This window comes from Microtus oregoni, unplaced genomic scaffold, assembly GCF_018167655.1.
Source record: "Microtus oregoni isolate MIOR12 unplaced genomic scaffold, Mior012 000002F_ref0000024, whole genome shotgun sequence".
In the NCBI taxonomy this organism is placed as follows: Eukaryota; Metazoa; Chordata; class Mammalia; order Rodentia; family Cricetidae; genus Microtus; species Microtus oregoni.
Genome location: NW_024543061.1, coordinates 85631809 through 85656456, shown reverse-complemented (window position 1 = coordinate 85656456; position 24648 = coordinate 85631809). Strand labels below are relative to the sequence as shown.

Below are 24648 nucleotides of genomic sequence, written 5' to 3'. Positions count from 1 at the left end.
CCTGCCGCTCTTCCAGAGGACCCAGGTTCAGTTCCCAGCACCCACATGATGAGGCACATCCATCCTCCAAATGAGCACATTGCTTTTTACACCACCATCTTCAAGTATCTTACATTTTCCCTCTCCTCCTCCTCCTCCTTTTGAGACAGGATTCCGTGTAGCTCAGCTGGTCTCCAACACCATATACGGCTGAGGCTGGCCTTGCACTTCCGATCCCCATCCCCGTTTCTACTTCATGAATGGAGAGATTACAGTCCTGTGCCACCAGGCTTCATTTATTCGGTGCTGGGAGTCAAATCTAGGGCTTTGCCCACATGAGGCAAGCGCCTTACCAACCAAGCTACATCCACTAACACATCCTATCTTGTATCTTTGTGGCTTTTAAATGACATTGTTGACTTACTCTTGGGTTTCATGCTTCCCGACTGTAGCAAAGAACACACCCAGGAGAAAAGTCAATGGCAGAGGGACAAGAGAAACATACAGAGCGGTCTCCATCCTTGGCGATGCCACTGAAACCCACCAGCCAGGCTGCTCAGGTTGCTCTACGCTCCTCCCCTCTGACGGAAGTGTTTAAGTATAATCTGCTGTGTACTTAAAGAGACTGCAACCAAATACGCTTTCCACTACAGGCAAAAAGTTCACAGCAACGAGAGACAGACAATTGCCAAGCCATCAAACCATGCACAGTTTCCCACAGACTCTTGGCAGGACCACTGACTTCACCCAATGCCCTTTCTGTCTCAGTGATCCCATCGACAAGAGGAAATACACTCAGATTGCTTTATTATTGAAATATTCCATCCAACTAACCCCAAGATATGGAAGTGGGCACCCAGAGAGACCTTTCCCTGCCCAAGGTTTTCCTTGAGCTGGTGACTGTTCAATACTCCTTTTAGGAGCATTGGAGTTCCCACTTCACGTGCTCTGGGAACCACCTAACTCATGGAAATTAGTAAAAGGACTGGCATTACCTCTGTGTCTGGACCAACATCCTCCTAAAACACATTTGGGCTGCCTGAAAGCGAAGTTTCTAGACTCATCAGACATGTAACACTGAGAAGCACTCTTTCATTTTGACTCACGTTTCTTCCTAAGTAATGATTCTGAAAAAAAGGAGAAACAACTTACTTTCATCGAAAACTGGACACATGTCCTCTCATCAACTTGGTATGACACACAGAGCATGAACAGCCCAAGGTAGGCCACCACGCAGACCTGCGGCAGGGAACACAGTACACGGAACATTATTGGAGCATGCACGTCAGGACTCCAGCAACTCTGAGCTCAGGGTACCTCCCCCAGGATCATCCACACTGCCAAGCCCTTCACTTCGTTTTATTTATTATGTGCTACAGGTTTTCACTAACACAATTTAAAGATGGAGTTTTACTATTTTGAATTCAGTACGTGTTTGCGTTTCCATGTGTGGATATGTGTACATGAATGCAGTGTCCTCAGAGGCCAGAAGAGGGCGTCAGATTCCTTGAAGCTGGCACTGTAGGCAGTTGTAAGTTATCTAACATGGGTGCTGGGAACCTAACTAGGGTAGGTCCTCTGCCTGAGATGTCTGCAATTTTTTGTTTGTTTGTTTTTGTTTTCCAAAACAGGGTTTCTCTGTGTAACAGCCCTAGCTTTCTGGAAGTAGCTCTTGTAGACCAAGCTGGCCTTGAGCTCACAGAGATCCGTTTGTCTCTGACTTCCCAGTGCTGGGATTTAAGGCATGCGCCACCACCACCCAACTTCATGCACTTTTAAACGTGGAACCATCTATCTAGCACAGTGGAATATGGTTTTAAAATAGCAAAGACATTATTTCAATTTATCCAGTATTTATTAAGTTCCTCTGTATTTGGTACTTTAGAAGAGAGTTCAGAAATTGAAGAAGACACCAGAAAATGGAAAACTCTCCCATGCTCTTGGGTCGGTAGAATTAACATAGTAAAAATGGCAATCTTATCAAAAGCAATTTATACATTCAATGCAATGCCTATCAAAATCCCAGCAAATTCCTTACAGACTTCGAAAGAACAATATTTAACTTCATATGGATAAACAACAATAACAACAACAAAAAAACCCAGGAAAGAACTTCTGGAGGCATCACAACCCCTAACTTCAAACTCTACTACAGAGCTACAGTGCTGAAAATGGCCTGGTAGGGGCATAAAAACAGACAAGAGGGCCAATGGAATCAAATTTAAGATATAAATTAATCCACACACCTACGAATACCTGATGCTTTACAAAGAAGCCAAAAATATAAAATAGAAACAAAGCATATTCAACACACGGTGCTGGCACAACTGGATATAAACATAGAGAAGAATGCAAATAAATACATATCTATTGCTATACATAAAACTTAAGTCCAAATAAATCAAAGACCTCAACATAAAATTAACCACATTGAACCTCATAGAAGAGAAAGCCGGCACAGGAAACCAGTTCCTAGATATAACCCCAGTAGCACAGACACTGGGAGAAACAATAAATGGGACCTCCTGAAACTGAGAAGCTTCCGTAAAGCAAAGGAGACGGTCAACAAGACAAACGACAGCCTACAGAATGGGAAAAGATCTTCACCAACCCCACATCAGACAGAGGTCTGATCTCCAGAATATACAAAGAACTCAAATACTTGACATCATCAAAAGAACAAATAATACAATAAAAAATGGGGTACAGACCTAAACAGAGAACTCTCAACAGAGGAATCTAAAATTACCGAAAGGCACTTAAGGAAATGTTCAACATCCTTAGCCATCAGAGAAATGCAAATAAAAATAGCTCTGAGATTCCATCTTACACCTGAAAGAATGGCCAAGACCAAAAACAGTGATGACAGCTTATGCTGCAGAGGATGCGGGGTAAGGGAAACACTCCTGCATTGCTGGTGGGAGTGTACAGCCCCTTTGGATTTCAGTATGAAATTTTCTCAGAAAATCAGGAAACAACCTTCCTCAAGACGGCTCAGAGGTTAAAAGCACTGGCTGCTCTTCCTAGAGGACCTGAGTTCAATTTCCAGCAACCACATGGTAGCTCACAACCATCTGTAATAAGATCCGGTGCCCTCTTCTGGAATGCAGGCAGAACAGTGTGTATATAACAGATAAATAAATAAATAAATCTTAAAAAAAAAGACCCAGAAATACCACACTCAATCATACCACAAAGACAAGTGCTCAACTATGTTTATAGCAGTACTATTTGTCATAACCAGAACCTGGAAACAAGCTAGATGGCCCTCAACTGAAGAATGGATAAGGAAAATGTGGTACATTTACACAGTGGAGTACCACACAGCAGAAAACAATAATGACCTCTTGAAATTTGCAGGCAAATGGATAAATCTAGGAAAAAAAACACATTGAGTGAGGTAATTCAGACCCAGAAAGACAAATATAATATGTCCTCACTCAGAAGTGGCTTTTGGACATTAAAAAAAAAAAACAGCCTACAGGCCACAACCACAGAGAAACTAGACAAAACAGAAGACCCTAAGAGAGACATAAATGGATATACACAGAAAGGTGAAAAAGACAATTTATTCCTGAGTAAACTGGGAGCATTGGGTTTATAGGAGAGAGGGTAAAGGGGAGAGGGGAAGAAGGGAGGGGAGTGGAGAAAAATGTATAGCTCAATAAAAACAATAAAAAAGAAAGATAACCTATAAAAAAAAGAAAAAATACCTCTAGGATCTCAGCTCAAAAAAATAGCTCAGAACATTTACAATGATAAATTGAATTTAATCTGATTAGTGTATATCCAGTAGAGTCTGAAATAAACTCTCTTTCTCTCTCTCTCTCTCTCTCTCTCTCTAAGGAAGAACATTTTTTGTTCCATGCCATTCAGAAAATTATAAAAGTTTAAAGAAATCTAATAGGAAAATATAGAAGGCTTCCCTTAAAATTTGGGCTTGAAAAGGTCTAATAATAGTGACAGCCACAGCAGCCTGTCTAAGGGCCTTCTGTGTCTTTCTTCATGTCATCATCACAGAACCCTGTCAAGTGGGTACTGGGGAAATGAGGGGAATCCAGGAACCACACTGCAGGCAGCCTGGTTGAAGGCAGATTCGGGAGCCACAGCCCAGCAATGGGACAGAGCAGAGCATCCTACCATAACAGACAGAGACCCACAGCATAACTGTAACAAAATGTAGCGTGGAAAAGGCAGGGTAGAGATAGAGGACAGAGGGGTGATGAGGAGGTGGCTGGGGTCTCCAGCAGGGAAGGGGCGTGGCTTCAGATACATTTCAGGAAGATGGGCAGAGATGTTTGCTGATACGATGAAGATCCTGAGACACTCTTTCAGCAATCTGAGCAAGACTGGTCATTAGTTGGGTGTGGTGGCCCCCTGCCTGTCATCTCAGCACTCTGGAGGTGAGGCAGGAGGACCACTGTAAGCTCCAGGTGATATTCTAGAGAGGCACACCATTGGAACCGTAAGCATGCCGGACTGAGGAGATGTGAACCGAAAACAAAGTAAGATGTGTGGAGGCGGTTCTGCAGCACAGGACACGCAGGTGCTGGCGGGGGAGGTGAGAGGCTGTGCAGGTCGTGCTAAGTCGGGAGAAAGTCCTTTTGAGCACTTTTTAAATTTATTATTATTATTTTACTTTTCTATTTGTCAAGACAGGGTTTCCCTGTATAGTTTTAGAGCCAGCCCTGAAACTCACTCTGTAGACCAGACTAGTCTCAAACTCACAGAGGTCCTCCTGCCTCTGCTTCCTGAGTGCCAGGATTAAAGGCATGTGCCTCTACCACCTGGCAAAATTTATTGTTTTATCAGCATGTATAATAATATACAACAACAGATCTTATCATGATATTTTCATACACACATATAGTAAGTCTTAATCACATTCATCTGTTGGCTGAGGTTTCTGTCCCGATTGGTTCCTGCAGTTGTAAAGGCCCAAAGAAACACATAGAGGTCTACATTAATCATAAAATGGTTGGCCTAGTAGCTCAGGCTTCTTATTAACTCTTATAACTTATATTAGCCCATTATTCTTGTCTGTATTAGCCACGTGGCTTAGTACCTTTTTTCTGTGAGGCAGTCACAGCTTGATTGCTCTGCGTCTGGGTGACGACTGCAGACTGAACCTTCCCTCTTCCCAGAATTCTCGCTGCCCCGTCTCTACTTCCTGCCTGTTTTCCCCACCTATACTTCCAGCCTGGCTACTGGCCAATGAGCGTTTATTGAAAATACAAGTGCCGGGCGGTGGTGGCACACACCTTTAATCCCAGAGCTCAGGAGGCAGAGGCAGGTGGATCTCTATGACTTCGAGGCCAACCTGTTCTACAAGAGCTAGTTCCAGGACAGGAACCAAAAACTACGGAGAAACCCTGTCTCGAAAAAAAAAAAAGAAAAAAAAAAGAAAGAAAGAAAAAGAAAATACAAGTGACATTTTCCCACAGCATTCATCCACTCCCCTCACCGCCCCTCTCATCCCAATGACCCCTTTCTCTTTGCAACCACCCCCTACTTCATTTTCATGTCTTTAAATACGTTTTTAAGAGTTCCAATCCAGCGCAAGTTTGACAAGGTTGTAGGGGTTCACTACCTACCCTCACATGGAGAGTCTGCAGAACTGAACCAAAGGAACCTTGTTTGGTGTTGTTTTCAGCAGCAGCAAGCCAGGCAGAATGTTCCCAACTCACTTCTGTCACATCCTGAAGTACTTGCCTGGGCTTTCGCCTCAGTTTCTGCCAACAGAATTGAGATTTCTCCCACATAATTGTCTTGGTCCGTGGAGGATGCTGGGCTGAAATCGCAATTGCCAAGCTCTCCCTCTTATTACGAGACACATACCTTCTAAGGAGCAAGACAGACTGGCCAGCATCTTAAACACCATCACAGACCCTCTACATCAAAGAGCCCCTCCTGTGTCACCTTCACTAGGCCTGAGCTCCAGCAAGACACTGCCTAGCATGGTCATGCCTGACCACATCAACAGCACGCCACCTATCCGTCCACTGACATCAGGGCTACATGCTCTACACTCGACTCTGGGAACTGAGAGACCAAAACCAGTCTCACTCCAGACTGACCCAGCCTGGTAGAGTCAAGTTGCAATACAATGGCGGCGTCAACATCATGTTAGCTGTGGGAATGTACAGATGGTGTAACTGACCTCATGGGGGCTGGGGGAAGCTCCCTGGAGGAAGATGGATGCTGGAATGTTTGTCATGTACCTATACGAGGCAGTTAAAATTGTAGGAAATACTGGCCCAACTAGAGAATCTAGTGAAAATAGAAAGCCGTCCAAGTTGCCCACTTTGTGCAGAAAGTACCTCAAATATATTTCTTTTAACGTTGGTGCATTGTGTCATATGGTTATAGTGCTTGAGCAAACTCAACTTATGCTAATAAGTTAGCTTGTATCAGCTGAGAGTGGGTCTTCTTACCCACAGCCTTGCATGGACTAACAATTTTTTCCCTCTTATTGGTAGTGTGCACAAGGATGTCCTAGAAATATTTTTTTATTGAATATTTCAAGCTAAAGGCTCGATGGCATTAGGGAAAGAACTAGAGTTCTCATGCCAGACTGAAGGGCCCACTTCCTGAGCTGGCAGGATGTGGACATGCTCAGAAGACAGGGTGTTCTGGATTCCAGACAGGGAAGGGTAAGGCCATGCTAATGCAAGATCTGCTGGAATCTGGGCCAAAGTTCCCATTTCATACGGTGAAAGGAGGCCCAAGAGTATGAAGTGGACATTAGTGGGGGGCATTTCAGAAGTTACTCACTGGACCAGACACAGGTCCAGGTGGGCCAGGTCGTGCCATACTATAGGAAGCCCGAGAAGACAGTGCCAAGAGCCCTGAACATCAGTACTAAGAAGCAACAGGGCCCGGGTCACTGAAGGCTTGGGGAGGTAGGTCCACCACTGGTAGATAACTCTATTAATAAGAAAACCTTGAAGTGTTCGTTAGAATGGAAAGGATCAAAAGATAAAAATAATTTTAACCTATTTTTAGACATACGCATCTACAATCTCTTTGCTTCTAAACCCCACAACCTATAGAGAGACAGTTTTGTCTGCACAGGGGAAAGTCTGCTTCTTGTGTGCTGGAGAGCTAAGCAGGGCTAGAATGTTCTCTGAATGTCAGGTCTGTTTCCAGACAGAGGGTCCTAGGTCTTGCCACACAGTGGCCCTGCTGACATCACGGGCTGCAGATGCATCCCTTAAAGCAAGGCAGAGAGATACATGGATAAGATACTTCTCCATTTTGTCATGGCAAGAAGGTACCACCCGAAACATTAGAATTCTGGCCTTGCGACATTTTCCCTACCTTCAATTTATCTGTTTTCTTCACTCAGTGTTGTTGACAGAGATGCTAGGCAAGGTTACTGAGAGATATAAACGTCTCCTGTCAAATACCTCTTATTATTTCTCTTTCCTTCCTGGCCCCATGGATCACTCGTAAACGTGAAACGTGACCCGATTTCTGTAAGGACTGGATGCAAAGTGCTTCCACGCAGTAAATATTGTAACAATGAGACTTAACGTCTTCTTATGGTCACGAAGTCAATGGACCACTGGTGGAAGAGGAGCAGCTGCATCTCACTGGATTTTTCTGAAGGAACTGTCTATAGATGTCACCTACATCATGTGAGGGAAGGTAAACTATTTGGAGTCATTTTCAACAAATAAATGTATAGTAGTCTCAGTGTGATGTTTGTTGTCTTACTCTAGAGACTTGTTAACAAATAATGTGCCAGGAAAGTAGATACTAAGAAATAGCAAAAGAACTCTTAAAGGCTGCTTATTGGATCGCGATTTCAGGACTGCAGGGAATATGTAAGCATGGCTGGGGATTTTTGTTTTTCTTACTCGATTCTCACTGCTGCTTCCTCATTAGAGAAGGCCAAGAAGCCTGGTTCAGAATCACCTAAAAAACTTGATCCAACCCATCTTCTCAATTTCTGATTCGACAGGTCTAGGGTTGAGACCCAGAATCAGAATTCTTAACAAATTCTAATCCTGCTGCTGCTGGTCCTGGGCCACACACCCTGAGATGTAGCAGGAGGCTGATGGTTGGTTCCCGGCTGCCCGGTTAGCTTAGACACAAAATAATCACAGAAACTGTATTAATTAAATCACTGCTTGGCCCATTATCTCTAGCTTCTTATTGGCTAATCTCTTACATATTAATTTAACCCATTTCTATTAATCTGTCTATTGCCACGTGACAGTGGCTTACTGGCTAAAGTGCCCAGAGTCTGTCTCTGGAGGCTCCATGGCTTCTCTCTGACTCCGCCTCCTTTCTCCCAGCATTCCGTTTATAGTTTTCCCCACCTAGCTCTGTTCTACCCTATCAGGCCAAGCCAGTTTCTTTATTCATTAGCCAATAAAAGCAACACATAGACAAATGGACCTCCCACACCACTGAGACACACAGGTCCAGGTGTAAACACAATCCCTTAAGTGTCTGCGTGGGGTCTATCAAGACAACAGAACACTGTAGAGATTTATTTACAAATGGTGAAAACAGTATGTATTATCATTGGCCACTTATATTGTGTTCAGCGCCATGTAGAATGTAGCAGGCTTTCTTGGATCATCAGCCCCCAAACCATGATGTGGAGACTTAATATTAATTATGAATGTGTGGCCTTATCTTATGCTTTTCCCCCTAGCTCTTATAACTCATATCAATTGGTTTTTCTTCATCTACATTTTACCTCAGAGATTTTAACCTTTCTTTCATTCTGTATGTCCTACTTAGTAACTGGCTGGTGACTGCCTGGCTGGCTGCCCCTGGCTGGCTTCCTCTTCTTTCCCCATCGTTCTCTCTTCTTTTCTTTTGAGTCTAAATTTCTCTTCCTACTCATCCTCTCTGCCTGCCAACCCCCACCATCCTGCCTCCACCTTGCTATTGGTCATTTACCTTTTTACTAGGAGGGTTCAGGGAGTCTCTGAACTATCAGCACGTGTTATGTTACACGTCATTCTGATACACTGGACAGTTATCACCCATATCAGATCAAAGCAAAGTGATCTTTTCCAAAATCGGACCACATCTTCAGGGGTGTGACAGTCATTGTTCCACGATGGCTTGGAGAAGTTTGCCACTTTCAGTCACTCCCATGGAGTAGACTCTACCATGGTGGACTTCACAATACACAAAGAGACTGATGAGATGCCAGGCTCCCCTTCCACACTCCCTTCCCACCACATCTGCCTCTGCTTTGATGGGAGCAGCTGCTCACCCAGTGAGGTTGGCTTATATCAAACTTTACTAACTGCTTAGAATCCCTGAAAGAAGCACAGACTCAGTACAAAGGGGCACAGGAGAGCACCAAAGACAAATCCCACTACACTCTAGTCCATCTTTATCTATGAGAGATATATTCTGAGGACCCATCAGATGCTTGAGATAGCAGGTAGTATCTATCTATCTATCTATCTATCTATCTATCTATCCATCTATCTATCTATCTATCTATCATCTATCTATATCTATTCATTCACCCATTTATGTATCTTTCTATATTTATATCCATCATATATCTATCATCTATCTACCCATCTATCTATCTATACATCCATTCATCCACCCACTTACATCTATCTATCGATCTATCTATCTTCTAGATATCTACCCATCTATCTATCTATCTATCTATCTACCTATCTATCACAAATATATCATGATATATTTGTCAAAGTATGGCATCAGATTAATCACAAAATACAACACATAACAATGTACAATAATAAAGTTATCAGCATCCAGTATGCCAAGAGCATTAGTAAATAAAATAGAATTAGTTGAATATATGCTATACTAGAAAGACAGTTGATTTGGTAGCCTGTATATCTGCTAAATGGGTAATAGGAAGGTAGTGTATGCAACATGGAAACAATGAACAAAGGAATAATTCACATCCCCTTGTGAAATAAGCAGCCAATACTATGTTCCCTCCCAATTATTGTCAAATCTTTATCCGTTTCATAATGCTATAGTCATTGAAACAGTTATATCTCTTTTTGCCATGTATCATTTGTTAGAGATGCAGCTTTTGGAGTTAACCAGACAGAGTTTAAGCACAGTGAGATTGTGAAGGACATCCTCTGCATTTGTTATCACATCATGTAGGGATAAGTCCCGCCCCTTAGGGGGCGTGTTCGCCTCGGGTTAATGTTTACCTATAAATCTGGCGAGTGTGTCCCCAGCTGTTGCTTCTGCTTTCCTGGTCTCCGCAGGAACAGTAGTTCTGTAAGTTTATTTCTCCATTAAAGCAGTATATATTTTTACAATCTGTCTGCATTCGTTTACGCCGTTATATTTTGGCGCCCAGACGTGTGGACAACTGAATCCACTGAAAGCCTGAGAAAGCTTGGGAAAGAGTAAAGCATGTTTTCTTGGTAGCAACAATTTCTCGGGTCTACTCTGCTTGCTACAACATCACTTTTCATTGTGGGTTTAGGCAAATGCAAAATAATAAGACACAGAAATGCATTCTTCACGATCAAAAGAGAAGAAAGAAAGAAAGAAAGAAAGAAAGAATAACATTTGAAACCACAAAACACTAGGTCACAGTTCCTTTAACAAATGAAAACTAGCTGCTTGGCTCAGCTGAAAGCCAAGCATGAACCTGTTCTTGCTACCAGAGCAGCGTGGTGGGAACACGGGTTTCACAGCTTGAATTCTGACTCCACCCCTTTACTCATGGAATATCTTAGACATAAGTCTTTTGCCCTCTGATCCCCCATCTGAGACAGAATCTCATGAAATCCAGGCTGGCTTGGAAGTCGCTATGTAGCTGGGGGTAGCCTTGAACTCAGACCTTCCTCTCTCTACCTCCTGAGTACTGGCGTTGCAGGCATGAATCACCATGCCTGGCTTTAACTGATTCTCTGAGTTCTCCGTTCCACCATCTGCAAAAAGAAGCAATGACGCTTTGTTGCAGTAGTTAATCTGATGACTAACAGAAACGTGAAGAAAGCAGCAGGGATAATCCTTCCACACAGAGGACACCAGTGCCGGCTGACATATCATTAGCTAGTGATTACTAATGCCATAGTTATTGTGCCCGTCAGAGACCAAACTGAAAGTCTATTAAAAGGTCCCGATTGTACTGTCAACTTAGCCAGTCTCACAGCTGAGACTGCTGATTCCACACGCCCTGTCTTCTAAACTATGCCGTTAAACACGACCTTAAACTCCCACCCTTCCCGACTCCACTTCCTAGGTGGTGGTCTCACAAGTGTGTGCCACACCTGGCTTCTACTTCACACTCACAGGCGTCCTCGGAAGCCACTGCTACTAGTTCTGTTTTATAGGAGAGGAAGGGAAAACTTAATGAGATTAAGTCAACAAAGGCTTGATGGTAGGCGTCACAGAATATAACACCAGAGTTAACCATGGACTCGTCCGAGCGCACTGTCTCCTCGCCACCGCAGGCCACGGTGTCTCCCTGGAGGAATCCTGGCAGCAAGTGGCAGAGATGTGTGGAGCCTGCCAGCTCCCGCTCCTCCCCTGAATGGCTGAGTCATGGGTGACACACTGGGGGTTCCTCTCAGCCAGGGAGTCTCGCTTATTTCATACTCGGTAGAGAAAGTCATACTGGCTAATTTATAGATTGTCTCAAAGACTTTTAAGTAGCGTGCCTGGAGCGGCCGCAGGTACCGTTTCATTTTCCATCTCGCACGAGCTCAGTCTTTGCCAGTCACTTACTCTGACATCTGAGCTGGAAACGAACAATGCATATCAATGAAAGCACCCCATTGTATCTTAGATGTACCATCGCACTCCTAACGCACCGCGGAGTGACACCCACACCCCTGCCTCGATGGCCTTGAGTGGAGGGACGTCCTTCGACACCAATAAGAGGGCTGTAACACAGCAATGAGTGGGGCTACAGACAGCACCTCAACACTCCTCTCCAGCAGGACAGTGACACCAAACAGCAATTCACTCTTAAGTGACAGTTTTGCCTGAGACACAAGAATGGGTAATTCTCAACAATTCCAATATGCAAGCTTGCACAGGCACACTCGAGCGCATGCATGCGTGTACATGCACGCACACGTACACGCACGCACACACACACACACACACACACACACAGACACACACCAGTGAATTTGCACAGATCCACTGCACATTACCCAAGACCTCACAGCAACATATGTGACAAGCATGGACCAAGGGAACAGAACAAAGGAAACGCAACAACTGTCCACGGTTTCATAGTAAGGTGGTCCGTACAGCTTAAGACGGAGACTCAGCCATGGAGCTGGTAGCTCCTCCATGTCTAGGGCCTCAGAGATGTCTGCTCCCTGCACTGCTGAAGGAGTTAACATGACGACATATGGAAAGGCCTTGGTGTAACACCCAGCAAGGCAGCTGATAAACACCACCCAGAGGGTAAAAGAATCCATTCATGGAGTGGCCTGGCCTGCTCCTGCAAGGGCCACCATCAGGCAGCTCTCCAGTGACGCTGACGTGAACAGTTAGCAAATACCCAGGTGACAGAAACCTTGTCTTTCTGCTTCATTCCGCTTCTGCTATAGGCCAATTTGTTACCAAATGCCCAGAGAGGCCACTCTCAGTGACCACTGTGTGCTGTGTATGTTTCTGATTAACCCACCCTATTATAATTTTATAGAGGCGAGCATTTAGAAATGCTGGAAGAAAATGTTCATAGAAAAAAATAATTTCTGGCCATAACAGATTCAAAATTAGTATTTTTTTTTAAAACAAAACACAACACAACAGTTCCAGCCAAACTAAGTGCGCAAGCCATTATCAGAGAACAGAAGTGACGGGGAACAAACACAAAGACTGAGCTCCAGGGCTCAGGGGTGAACAGGCAGGAAGAGACAGGGAGCACTGGTGCAGGCGTCAGACTTGGGGCTTTAACTATAATCTTTTTTAAAAACAAAAAAAACAAAACAACCTTGATTTCATAAGTCAGATTCAGAGTAGTGGCTTCTTTTCTACTATACACAAAGCTGTAGAGAAAATGAGTTACACACCCAGGAACTACTGCCACGGGGTACCTCATTGACTTGTGACCTTGCAGGAGGGTGGTCAGAGCCCTGTCATTTGCCTTCAGAAGCTGTCGTCCTAGAGACTGCTCATTTGAAAACCACTGTAAGCAATCACAGCTGTAAGCCACTGGGCTCTCTGCCTGCATGTCTCGTTACTCTCACGAACCCACGTCTACCCCAGCATCTTCTTGGTGTTGTCTTTCCACAGTGTAACACAGCTCCGTGCATTTGGGTGAAGGGTCATCATTTACATCCTCAAAAGATTGAAGATGTACAGACAACCGAATCTTGAAGCAAGAAAGAAGTCATGGATGAAAACTAGGCTAAGTATCAATGGGAGAGAAACTGGACCGTTGACAGAAAATGCCCTTTTCTTATCTGCCTGGGGTACTGCCTCTCCGTTGTCTAGAATCCAGCCAAATTCATTTATTCCTTAAGTCATGTCCAATACGGCCCTTACTCAAAAAAGCGACCTGATATTGTACATATTAGCTCATTGACTTACAAAAATGTAGTAAACTAAAAATATTGTATTCCTTTATAGAAAACTCTGGAAGGTTGAGAAAATAGTAAGTTGATCCAAATATGATTTTAAAAGTATCAAGTAGTTTTATTTTGTATAATACCAAGGACTAAATTACATAAAAACTCCTTATAAAAACACTTTAAAATACCGGATTAAGCCGGGCGGTGGTGGCGCACGCCTTTAATCCCAGCACTCGGGAGGCAGAGGCAAGTGGATCTCTGTGAGTTCGAGGCCAGCCTGGTCTACAAGAGCTAGTTCCAGGACAGGAACCAAAGGCTACGGAGAAACCCTGTCTCGAAAAATCAAAAAAAAAAAAAATACCGGATTAAACGTAGCAAATATTCTTTATATTAACTAGCAAGAAAATAAAATGAGTTGATAAGGGGAAAGGTCTTAGAGAGATGCGGGGTACAGTGTGGGAGGATGTGGCCGTTTCTGGGTAAGAAGAGACCGGATTTAACAGCTACACAGGTCCATGACAGGTCTGAGCATCCTTCTAGGCATCAAGATGGAACCAAGGAACCAAGCCTGCGCCTTTAGCTTGGCTGCGTCCTGACAAGTCTACAAAGTGGTTAACCACCAGATCTGATGGCTCCAGAATTGTCTCGGCCAGTGGGGCAAGGGTTGGGGTGAGGTCTTCTAAACTATCTGCATGATTCTGGAACCTATTAAGACAGACATGAAACTGACTTTGATTAACACTTGGCTGTTTCAATAAATAAATAATAGGGGCATGGAAAATAAAGGGCAAATGTTTTAGTGAAGGAGAAATAAAAACCATATTAACTAATTACAACTAGATCTTTAAGAAACTATGAAGAAATATTCACAAATTAATTAAGGATGCTTAAACACTGGTCTGTTTCTAGTAAGATTATTTTATGAGTGAAATTAGAATTTGATTGTTATATTCTTTACCATTTGACTTAAATAGCAAAATATTTATGTGTAAAATGACACCAAGACTGGGGTTTACTTCAAAATAACTATAAATGGTTAGACAGAGAATTATGAGGACATACAGAAGTTGATAATTTTCAAAGCTGGGGGATGGGAACATGGAAGCTCATTATGAAGTCCTATGTCTTTTGAGTCTGCCTGAACCTTCATAACAAGTGGGCTAAGAGAAACGGTTATATGATCTTATGAAGCCATTGGAATGCTGGGTAAGACCAAACCACCTGGAGGATACACTCAGATAGGCCACTCTGAGCTGCCACACAACACCTCCTGAAAGGCAAACCAAAATTAGTAAACACACAGAGAATCAACTTACCAGTGAAGGTCAGTACTTGTGTTTATGTATACACCTACACACGCTAAAATTTAAAGCCAAAACCATCGGAATTCCCAACAATTAGGCTGGGGTGACAGTCAGTGAAGTGTCTAACCTGTAAGCGTGAGGACCTGAGTTCAAGTCCCCCCAAACCCAGGAGCAAAGAGCCAGATGTGGGGTGCATGCCTGTGATCTCAGCAAGGGGTGTGGAGATGGGTAACCCTGGGCTTGTCGGTAGGCTAGCCCAGAATTCGGTGAGCTCCAGGCCAATGAGACCCTATCTTGAAGGAGAAGGAGGAGCAGGAGGAGGGAGGAAGAGGGGGAGGGGAAAGAACGAAAGTAAGAAGTGGCTGCAGACAAGGTCTGAGGTCCCAAGACTCATACATGAGAATAGCACACTAACAGAAAACCACTCACCTGTACAATGTATGACATGCAGAGCAAATGAACCATCGTGTTTGATTCTTAACACACTATCGAGTGGCTTCTCGACCTGACGTTTTTTTTTTTTTAAATATACAGGCTGGCTATAAAGGAACATCAAGTAATTGATGTGAGCATAACCTTGTGTTTGAGAATCTTTCTGTCCTTTCAATACGAGGAGGTCAGTGTCCCCGAGCAGCCCGCAGTCTGTCCTGTGTGCCTCTCCACAAGGTGGCTAGCCAGACACAGGGCTTTTGTGAGGCGCGAGGCCAGGGAGAAGGGGAGTGAGGCTTCAGGGAGGTCTCGATGTGGAAAAATCTGTGACGCACTGGGTCTGATGACTGACTGGATATTATTTATGGAGGGTTCCGGGACACAATCGCTTTGGTCAACCCCGTGTTCATTTTTAAAATCATAGTTGGTCTCAGAACCCTGAAGCCTTCAGTAAACATCCAGTAAACTGCCTCTTCAGGTGTGTTTGGATCTCTACTTTAGGGTCAGAGTGGGGGAGAGACAACAGGAGAACAGGACATGGCTGTCCCGAGAAGAGGCTCCTGAGGATAACGTCGGAGCTCCCTCCTTCATGCACAGCAAAGCTCTCCTCTTTTCCCCTCGGTTCTTTGCCTTGACATCTTTGTTTGCCCTTCTCGTGGTCTCGGGTGCACCACTCAAGATAACGTCCCTCTCGTTCTTCCCCGAAAGCAGGGCAGCCCTGCCTTCGCCTTTCTCTGGAGATTCTCCTGGGACCACAACAGCCTCAGCTTTTACAACTTCCACTACACAGCTGACCAGGAGATAAGGCGCAGCCCAGGGCTCACGGTCTGAACAGGGTCCCCCTTGTAAAAAAGTCAGGATGGCATTCTCCACAGTTATCATGGTAACATGGCCTCCAGAGTGGCTAACACATGAGCCATTGCTCTGTCTCCGGCTATTATCCTCCACTCAAGAGAAGGAGCTTTGACGATAGCGTATCATAAAGGGGCTTGTAAGGCAAGGTGACAAAGATTGCTGCATCAAGCACTTCCCAGACAACATCGGAGTGAGATGCCATGGGAAGGGTCTCACAGCTCAGGATGACAGTCCCGGCTGAGGGGTGGTTGCTCATTTCTACACTGACAGACATCAGAGTCCTTCTTCACAGGACCTTAGCAGATCCTTTATTCGCATAATAACCAGTCACCTACTGGCCTTTTGCCACACCCCCCCCCCCCCGAGGAAAGGCGGCATGCAGGGAGCACTCCTGTTGGCAGTCACGAGGAAGGTGGCTCAGTAAATAAGGTCCTTGCCAAGCAAGCCTGAGAACCCACAGGACAAAGCCCAGCAAGGCCATGTGTCTGTGGCTAATCCCAGAACCGGGAAGGCAGGGAAAGATTGGTCCTGGAGGTGGCTCTCTGGTCCAGCCCATTTGGTGAGCTCCAGGTTCAGTGAGAGACCCTGTCTCTCAAAGTAAGGGAAAAGATTGCACAAGATACTCTGTGGACCCCTGATGTGGACACGAGCACACACAAGTGCCCGCACATGCACACACACACCAGAGGAGGCACAGGGAGGCTGTGGACACGTGTACACACAATGTGTGCACACAAACATACCAGAGGAGGCACAGGGAGGCTGTGGACATGTGTACACACACAATGTGTGCACACAAACACACCAGAGGAGGCACAGGGAGGCTGTGGACACGAGTATACACAATGTGTGCACACAAACACACCAGAGGAGGCACAGGGAGGCTGTGGACACATGAACACACACATGTCCACACACACACCAGAGGAGGCACAGGAAGGCTCTTGATCTTCAGCCCTAGTTGCTCCCCCTGTTGGCAGCTGAGTTTGGAGCAGAGCTAGGGCTTTCTATCTGGCATGTGCGAGCTGCCCTCCCAGCTTTCTCTCTGTGATGTCTCAGACTCATGCAGTGCTTGGCAAAGGAAAGTCAAAGCCTGGTGGGGATTTCGTTGATGGAGGAAGGTCACTGGCTAATAAAGGAACTGCCTTGGCCCATTTTATTGGTTAGGACATAGGTAGGTGGAGTAAACAGAACAGAACGCTGGGAGGAAGAGGAAGTGAGCTCAGACTCGACAGCTCTCCTCTCGGGAGCAGACGCCTGAGAGAGACGCCATGCCCCACTCCCGGGATGAAGCTCCGACCCAGGATGGACATAGGCTAGAATCTTCCTGGTAAGCGCACCTTGGGGTGCCATACACAGATGATTGGAAATGGGCTAAATTAATATGTGAGAATTAGCCTAGAAGAGAATGGGCCAAGCAGTGTTTAAATGAATACAGTTTATGTGTTGTTATTTCGGGCATAAGCTAGCAGGCGGCTGGGGTGTTGGGGACGCAGCCCCGCCGCTCCCCATATTACTACATATGGCCCCCAACGTGTGGACAACTGTATCCACATAAAGCCTGAGACAGCTTGGGAAGTAATTCTAGAACAAAATGAAAGCATTGCGCCTGGTTTCTTGGTAGCAGCAATTTCTCAGTTCTGCTCTGCTTGCCAGAGGCAAGCAAGCGCCTCATCTAAGAGAGGCTTCCTGACTCAGCTTTAGCTGCAAAGCCTGCAGCTCATTAAGAGGTCCTGCCACGGAACACTTAAACGGAACACTTAAACGGTGTTGACGAAAAGCTGAACGCATGCTTTTCGGTTTTCAGCCGTAGCAGGAAAAAAGCTGTGCCGTTTAAAAATGCCGGCTTTCTGGGCTGTCCTGCCAGGACAAACTCTGACTCTTTTACACAGGCGGTTTGTGCGGTTTGCAAGCACAGGCTGCTGAAGCTCGCTTGCTGGCTACAGCCAGTACCTCAGCCATGAGGCTGGAAAGCTAAGGAATGGGCTGGATCCAGCCGGCAAAGCCATGCCTTTAATCCTACTGATATTGCTTGGTAAATTAAAGACTCGTGTGGTCAGAAAAAGAGAGATATACAGTAAAGAGAGATTCAGAGACAAAGAAAATTTTTAAATGGTTTACAGTGTGTTAAAAATATATGCAGACTAAAAGTTGAAGTTCTTAAAGTAAAAAACATAAAAAAAAGGAAGAGAGTTGTTGTGTGTGGTAGCACACGCCTTTAATCCCGGTGCCTAGAAGGCAGAGACAAACAGATCTCTGTGAGTTCAAGGTGTAGTAGTGTACACCTGTAATCCCAAATGCCTGGGAGGCAGAGACAGGCGGATCTCTGAGAGTTCAAAGACAGCCTGGTCTACAGAGTTACTTCAGGTCAAAGATACAGAGAACCTGTCTCAAAAAGCAAAGAGTTAAAAGTAAAAATAAACAAAATAGAGGTTAAAACACAGCTGCACAATAAGATGGAAAATAAACAGAGAATTTTGATACTGTATGCTATTATGCTCTCTTTGAATTGTTTGAATGCTGAGGGAAGAGCAAAAGCTACTAAAAGATATTTGTTTATAAATGCTGCTGAACTAATCCAACATAGATATTTTGAATTTGGATCTAAGGATATGATACTTTGGAAAGGAGTTTCTTATTTTGCTTTCACAGAGGATGAGACGCTGTTCATTTCTTCTATTCTGATTTGGTATGATGGACCACGCCCTCCTGAAGGGTTGCAGTGAACATCTTCAGAAAATTGCTTCGCTCAACTGCCAACTGAGATGAAACTAGCACACAGGTTATACCATGAAAGACCTAATTAACGACGCCCCCATTCAGCAGGAAGCAGTTTGGAGAGAAATAACTGCGCCCATATTCCCAAAAAATTTTATAAATGTTCTTTTACATTTAAAGGGGGATATGATATAGATATGAATAATTTACATTAGTATAGATTTTGCTTTATTGATAGAGATTTAAGGTCAATTTTGTTATATGTATAAGTGTTTCTGATTTTGATTAAGGTATTGTGATTGTGTAGTTCATTTAAATATGTACTGTATAATTAAGAAATATAGGTTGTTAATGGATAATCATCGATAATAGTAAAGCTTGTAGTCATGTTAGTTAGATTTTCTAGATATATAGAGATATATTTTAGATAGACGTTCTTCATGTCTTTCAAAGATTGCAGAATATGGCATTTAATGTTTTAATAACTTAGGACTTTTCATGACAATGAGACACTCTGCTCCTGGCAGCACCAATCTACTTCAAGAGGAAGATGGGCATCGAAGAGGCACCTTATGGTGTTTGATAGCCATTTGGGCAAGAAACTGTTCTTGCCTGGACTATTGCATAAACTGGACACAGAGAACCCGCAGAGAGAGGACTACTGAACTTGCCTAAGGTGAGATGATCTTTTAGGGTTCCTGATTCATGAAAGAGTCTGTGAAACATTCTGCAGGACACAACAGATAGTGACTGAACTGACTTTGAATTTTCCTGCTTTATGGAAATGTCTGCTGGATACCATGGGCCTGAAGGCTGAAGATGGATGCCCCAATGGTACAGAGGAACTTTGGGTGACTGTCCAGGCAGCAAGATGTCTCTGTCATTTCTAGAGTTTTAAAAGTTGCTTTTTTCTTGTTTGCTTAGGTAGTATTGTATCTTTCTGGAGTCTTTGATGGAGTTAAGAATAGTTAGTTATAGTTATAGTTTTCCTTAGTTATGATAAAGATTATTGTAACTTTTACTTGATAACTGTTTTGTTATATGTAATTTTGCTATGTTAAAGTTAAAGCCTTTTTTTGTTTGTTTGTTTAAACTGAAAAAGGGGAAATGATGGAGGAAGGTCATTGGCTAATAAAGGAACTGCCTTGGCCCATTTTATTGGTTAGAGGATAGGTGGGAGGAGTAAACAGAACAGAACGCTGGGAGGAAGAGGAAGTGAGCTCAGACTCGACAGCTCTCCTCTCGGGAGCAGACGCCTGAGAGAGACACCATGCCCCGCTCCCGGGATGAAGCTCCGACCCAGGATGGACATAGGCTAGAATCTTCCTGGTAAGCGCACCTTGGGGTGCCATACACAGATGATTGGAAATGGGTTGATTGGGATATCAGAATTAGCCAGTAAGGGCTAGAGCTAAAGGGCCAGGCAGTGTTTAAAAGAATACAGTTTCCGTATAATTATTTCTGGTATAAAGCTAGCCAGGTTTTGGGAAGCAGCCCCGCCGCTCCTATTACTACATTTCTTGACTGACAAACAGAATCCCACAAGGTGTCTGTCCTTGAACCCATAAATGGGCCACCACCCCAGAGGAACCCCTGGGTGAGAGGCTATGCTGTGAGGAGGGCCAGCGTGGAGACACACTTGGAGATCTGTGATGCATTCTATAAACAAAATACTAATGCACATTCCATTACTAACATCAAAAACTATAAACAATGACTGCAAGGTAGAAAGAGAAGCAGAGTGGTGGCTTCTAAGAGTTCTAGAACACCAAGGATTAGTTTATTTTCCTTTCCTGTGATAAAATAGCCCAACCACAGCAATTTACGAGAGAGGGTTTATTTTGGCCTGCAGTCCCAGATTGCAGTCTGTGATGACAGAGAAGTCACAGCAACAGTGGCTAGCAAGGACAGGCTGCATGGCACCTGCAGCCAAGAAGTAGAGACAGACAAATGCTTTCTCCAAGTCCTACAGTCTGGGTGGGAATGGTGCCCACCACAGGGGGACCTTCCTCCCTCTCAATTAAGGCAAGCAAGATAATCCCCCACGCAAGCAGATACAGAAGCCCATCTCCAGGGCGATCCCAGAGCCTGCTAATTTGATAATTAACACCAACCATGACAACAAATATAGATCAATCTCCCTTGCAGGAGAGCAGGCTCCTGAAGTTGATCACACTGTGAGCATCTTCCCGCCACACCACTCAGCTAAGCACACTGACCTCAGAAGTCAAGATATCAGTTAGTGGCATTTTAACAACAAGATACTCCCTGGAGCCGAGAAGGGAGGCAGGACTTGACCGAAGCCCCCATCCCCACACACGTGCTTGCAAGAGCTAATGCAACCAGTGACATTCTTCACTCTAAGTACGTATCCTACCTCTCACCAAAGCTTCTCCGTGCAACACAGACCAGTGCAGAAAACCACAACTCATCAAGACGCAGAGAACAAGTGACCCTGGGGTGCTCAGACCCAGTAGAAACATCTACAACACCCCAAGGCTCAGAAACATTGTGGAAGAACTGTCAGAGGCAGAGGAAATCTGCTGTAATATACTGCGTCTCCTGGAAGTTGCAAGGATTGTCACCCGTGACAATTCAACAAGACTCAAACAAGGACAGCACCAATAGACGTCCTGTATTTATACATGTATGCACATTGTGGTGTTTGAAAGAAAATGGCCCCCAAAGGGAGTGGCATTATTAGGAGGTTCGGCCTTACTGGAGGAAGTGTGTCACTGTGGGAGCAGACTTTGGGGTCTCTTGCTCAAGCTTCTCTCAGTGTGACAGTCAGTCGACTTCCTGTTGCCTCTGAGTCAAAATGTAAGGACTCTCAGCTCCAGCACCACATCTGCCTGCACGCCACCATGCTCCCTGCCATGATGATAATGGACTGAACCCCTGAACTGTAAGTTAGCCACCCCAGTTAAAGGTTTTCTTTAGAGGAGTTACCATGGTCATGGCGCCTCTTCACAGCAATGAAAACCCAAACTAAGAAGTTGGTACCAGGGATTGGGGTGTTGCTGTGATTGGCCAACCACGCTTTTGTTTGGAGGAATGCGGACCTTGGGACTGTGGGTTAGAGAAGCAGTTAAAGCATTAGGTGCCGTGTAATGGGCACCCTAGTAGAAACTAGTGGTGCTGGGTGTGGTCTGATGAACTGGGAGGGCTACCTTAAAAGGTCTCAGAGGAGAAGAACTCTAGCACATTGCCTAGAGAGCATTCTTATGATGTTTTGGCAACAAAAGTGCCTGCCTTTGGCCCTTGTCTGAAGATTGCCGAAGGCTAAAGTGAAGAATTTTGGATTAATTCCATTGACAGAGGAAATCTCAAAACAGCCTAGCAGAGACTCTGTTGTGTGGCTTTGGGTGGTAATTCTAATAAAGATTTATAATGAAAAGGAACTAAACAAAAGCTTAGAGCCAGGTGTGGTGGTGCATGCCTTTAATCCAAGCACTGGGAAAGCAGAGGCAGGAGGATCTCTGAGTTTGAGGCCAGGCTGGTCTACAGAGTGAGTGTTGTGTGATATTTTGGTCACAATATGACACTCCCAAGACAGACTATAAAGGTGGAGCTAGCTACTAGCTGACCAAAACTAACCATAGCAGTTTTGGAGAACTGAGGACAGATAGACATAGAGCATAGTAGGTAGGGTTTAGAGAGCGCCTTGGTCCTTTGGGATGGAGAAACGGAAGAGATAGATCATTGCTTGCTTTTCTGCTGCTTCCCTGATCATTCCGTTTCTTACCCTGATATCTGACTTCCAAATTTTTATTGATAAAGAATAATTCAATAAATACATCATTTGGCATCCAACTCGGGGCACAAAATCTTGAGTTGGCCTCTCTCCCTGGCTTCACAGCTGCTGGGGCCACTGCTGGAGCTACTGGCAGCTTGCTTTTCTTCCCTCACCCCAGGCCCTCTGAAGGAGTCTGGGATTTTCCTGTTGTAGCCTCTCTATACAACAGCCTCCAGTTGCCACCCATTTTTGGCCACAAACTCCACAGACCCAATTCCACACGCACTGAGCTCCAAAGGCCTCCTGAGTTAGCCTCCTGCCCACCACTGGCCAGCTAGCTCTGCCTTCAGGCAGCCTGTGCCTTCACTTCCCACCACAGGTGCTTCTTCTGCACATTCCCGTGTCTACTTTTCAGGCAGCTGGTTCCCTCTCCTCACAAGTTGTGGGCTTTCCCTGAACCCCCTCCTCATGCCACTGTCACCCCACATCAGCCACCTTCATAACCTTTCAAGCTTCTATTGTTGCTGTGACGGCCACACACTCTCAGCTCCCAGCTATACACAAGCAGCTGCAACTGCTGTGTTCAACTGCTGTGGTCTCTGCCCACCTGTGCTATGCATCTTACCAGCTCTGGTCTTTGCCCACCTGTGCTATGCAGCTGTACCAGCTGTGGTCTCTGCCCACCTGTGCTATGCAGCTGTACCAGCTGTGGTCTCTGCCCACCTGCGCTATGCATCTTACCAGCTGTGGTCTCTGCCCACCTGTGCTATGCCGCTGTATCACCTGTGGTCTCTGCCCACCTGTGCTATGCCGCTGTATCACCTGTGGTCTCTGCCCACCTGTGCTATGCATCTTACCAACTGTGGTCTCTGCCCACCTGTGCTATGCATCTTACCACCTGTGGTCTCTGCCCACCTGTGCTATGCAGCAACAGTGAACATCTCACTCCACTGTGATTGTCAGGGAATTCTTAAGGAGGGGAATCATTTTTTAAAAAGTTTTCCCCCATGTTAAAAATGGGAAGCAATGTTAGGATGCAGGGAGTTAGGCCTCTGTGTGTTCCGCAATGGATGGTTTGGAATGGGACAGGTAAGTGAGGGGATAATCAGTGTAGGTGAGATTGACGTTATGTCAGCTATAATCACTATCAGTTTGGTAATTCATGTGTTATCCCTAAAATGCTGTTGGATATCAGTGCCAAATATTAAAAAAAAAATTAACTGATAAGATACAATCCTTAGAAAGACATATTAATGAAACTAAGAAAAGTATTCACATATGGACAGATGAGTTTAGAGCAGAAGCTACTGCACCCCTGCATTATGAAACTGAAGGGGAGCATCCAAGGCCACTAGAAAACCAACCTTAACTTATCCCATTACCATTCAAGAATGACCACCAGATGCTAGGTGTTCCTGAGGCTATGCAGAAGGTAGCTGGGGTCCTGTAGACATGTTAGATTTGAAAGGATTTTAGAAAGCAATAGTTTCATATGGTACGCATTCACCTTCTGTGAAACAGATGTTAACTTCACGGGCCACTCAAAATTATTCCACAAGACTGGAAAGATTTAGTTACAGCAGTATTGGAATCTCGTTGGGGAATATTATTTTCAGGTGTGTGACTTTTGTTTATGATGCATTTGTTTAACTCTGTGAAGCTGTGTTCCTGTGCCTGTCTAAAACACCTGGTGGTCCTAATAAAGAGATGAACAGCCAATAGTGAGACAGAAGCAAGGACAGGCAGGGCTGGCAGAGAGGGAGAGAATAAATAGGAGGAGAAATCTGAGACAAAGGGAATGAGAAGCAAACGAGAGAACAAGGAGAGGGTGACATCAGGGAGCAGTCACGCAGCCAGCTAGGAAGTAAGAAGGAAAGAAAGGCATTCAAAAATAGACAAAGATAAAGGTCCAGAGGCAAAAGGTAGTTGGGACACTTCAAGATAAGAAAAGCTGGCAAGAAACAAGTCAAACTGAGGCCAGACATTCATAACTAAGAATAAACCTCCATGTGTGATTTATTTGGGAACTGGGTGGCAGGCCCCCAAAAGCCAAAGGAGCAAAACATCACACAACAGAACCTGGTACTCAGTTACAGTGGGAAAGGGTGGT

General features: G+C 44.7%; 1 protein-coding gene across 2 annotated transcripts in view; it reads right to left on the bottom strand.

Moving 5' to 3' along the window:
* Sspn (sarcospan) overlaps window positions 1–24648 on the bottom strand; it is a 47576-nt gene that overhangs the window by 8577 nt on the left and 14351 nt on the right. The window contains exon 2 of one of the 2 annotated variants that reach the window (XM_041642726.1): window positions 1132–1218. The exons of the other annotated variant lie outside the window; for it this stretch is intronic. Coding sequence (XP_041498660.1) covers window positions 1132–1218 — 87 coding nt within the window. The remainder of the gene's footprint in view (window positions 1–1131; window positions 1219–24648) is intronic. 2 annotated transcript variants of the gene reach the window in all.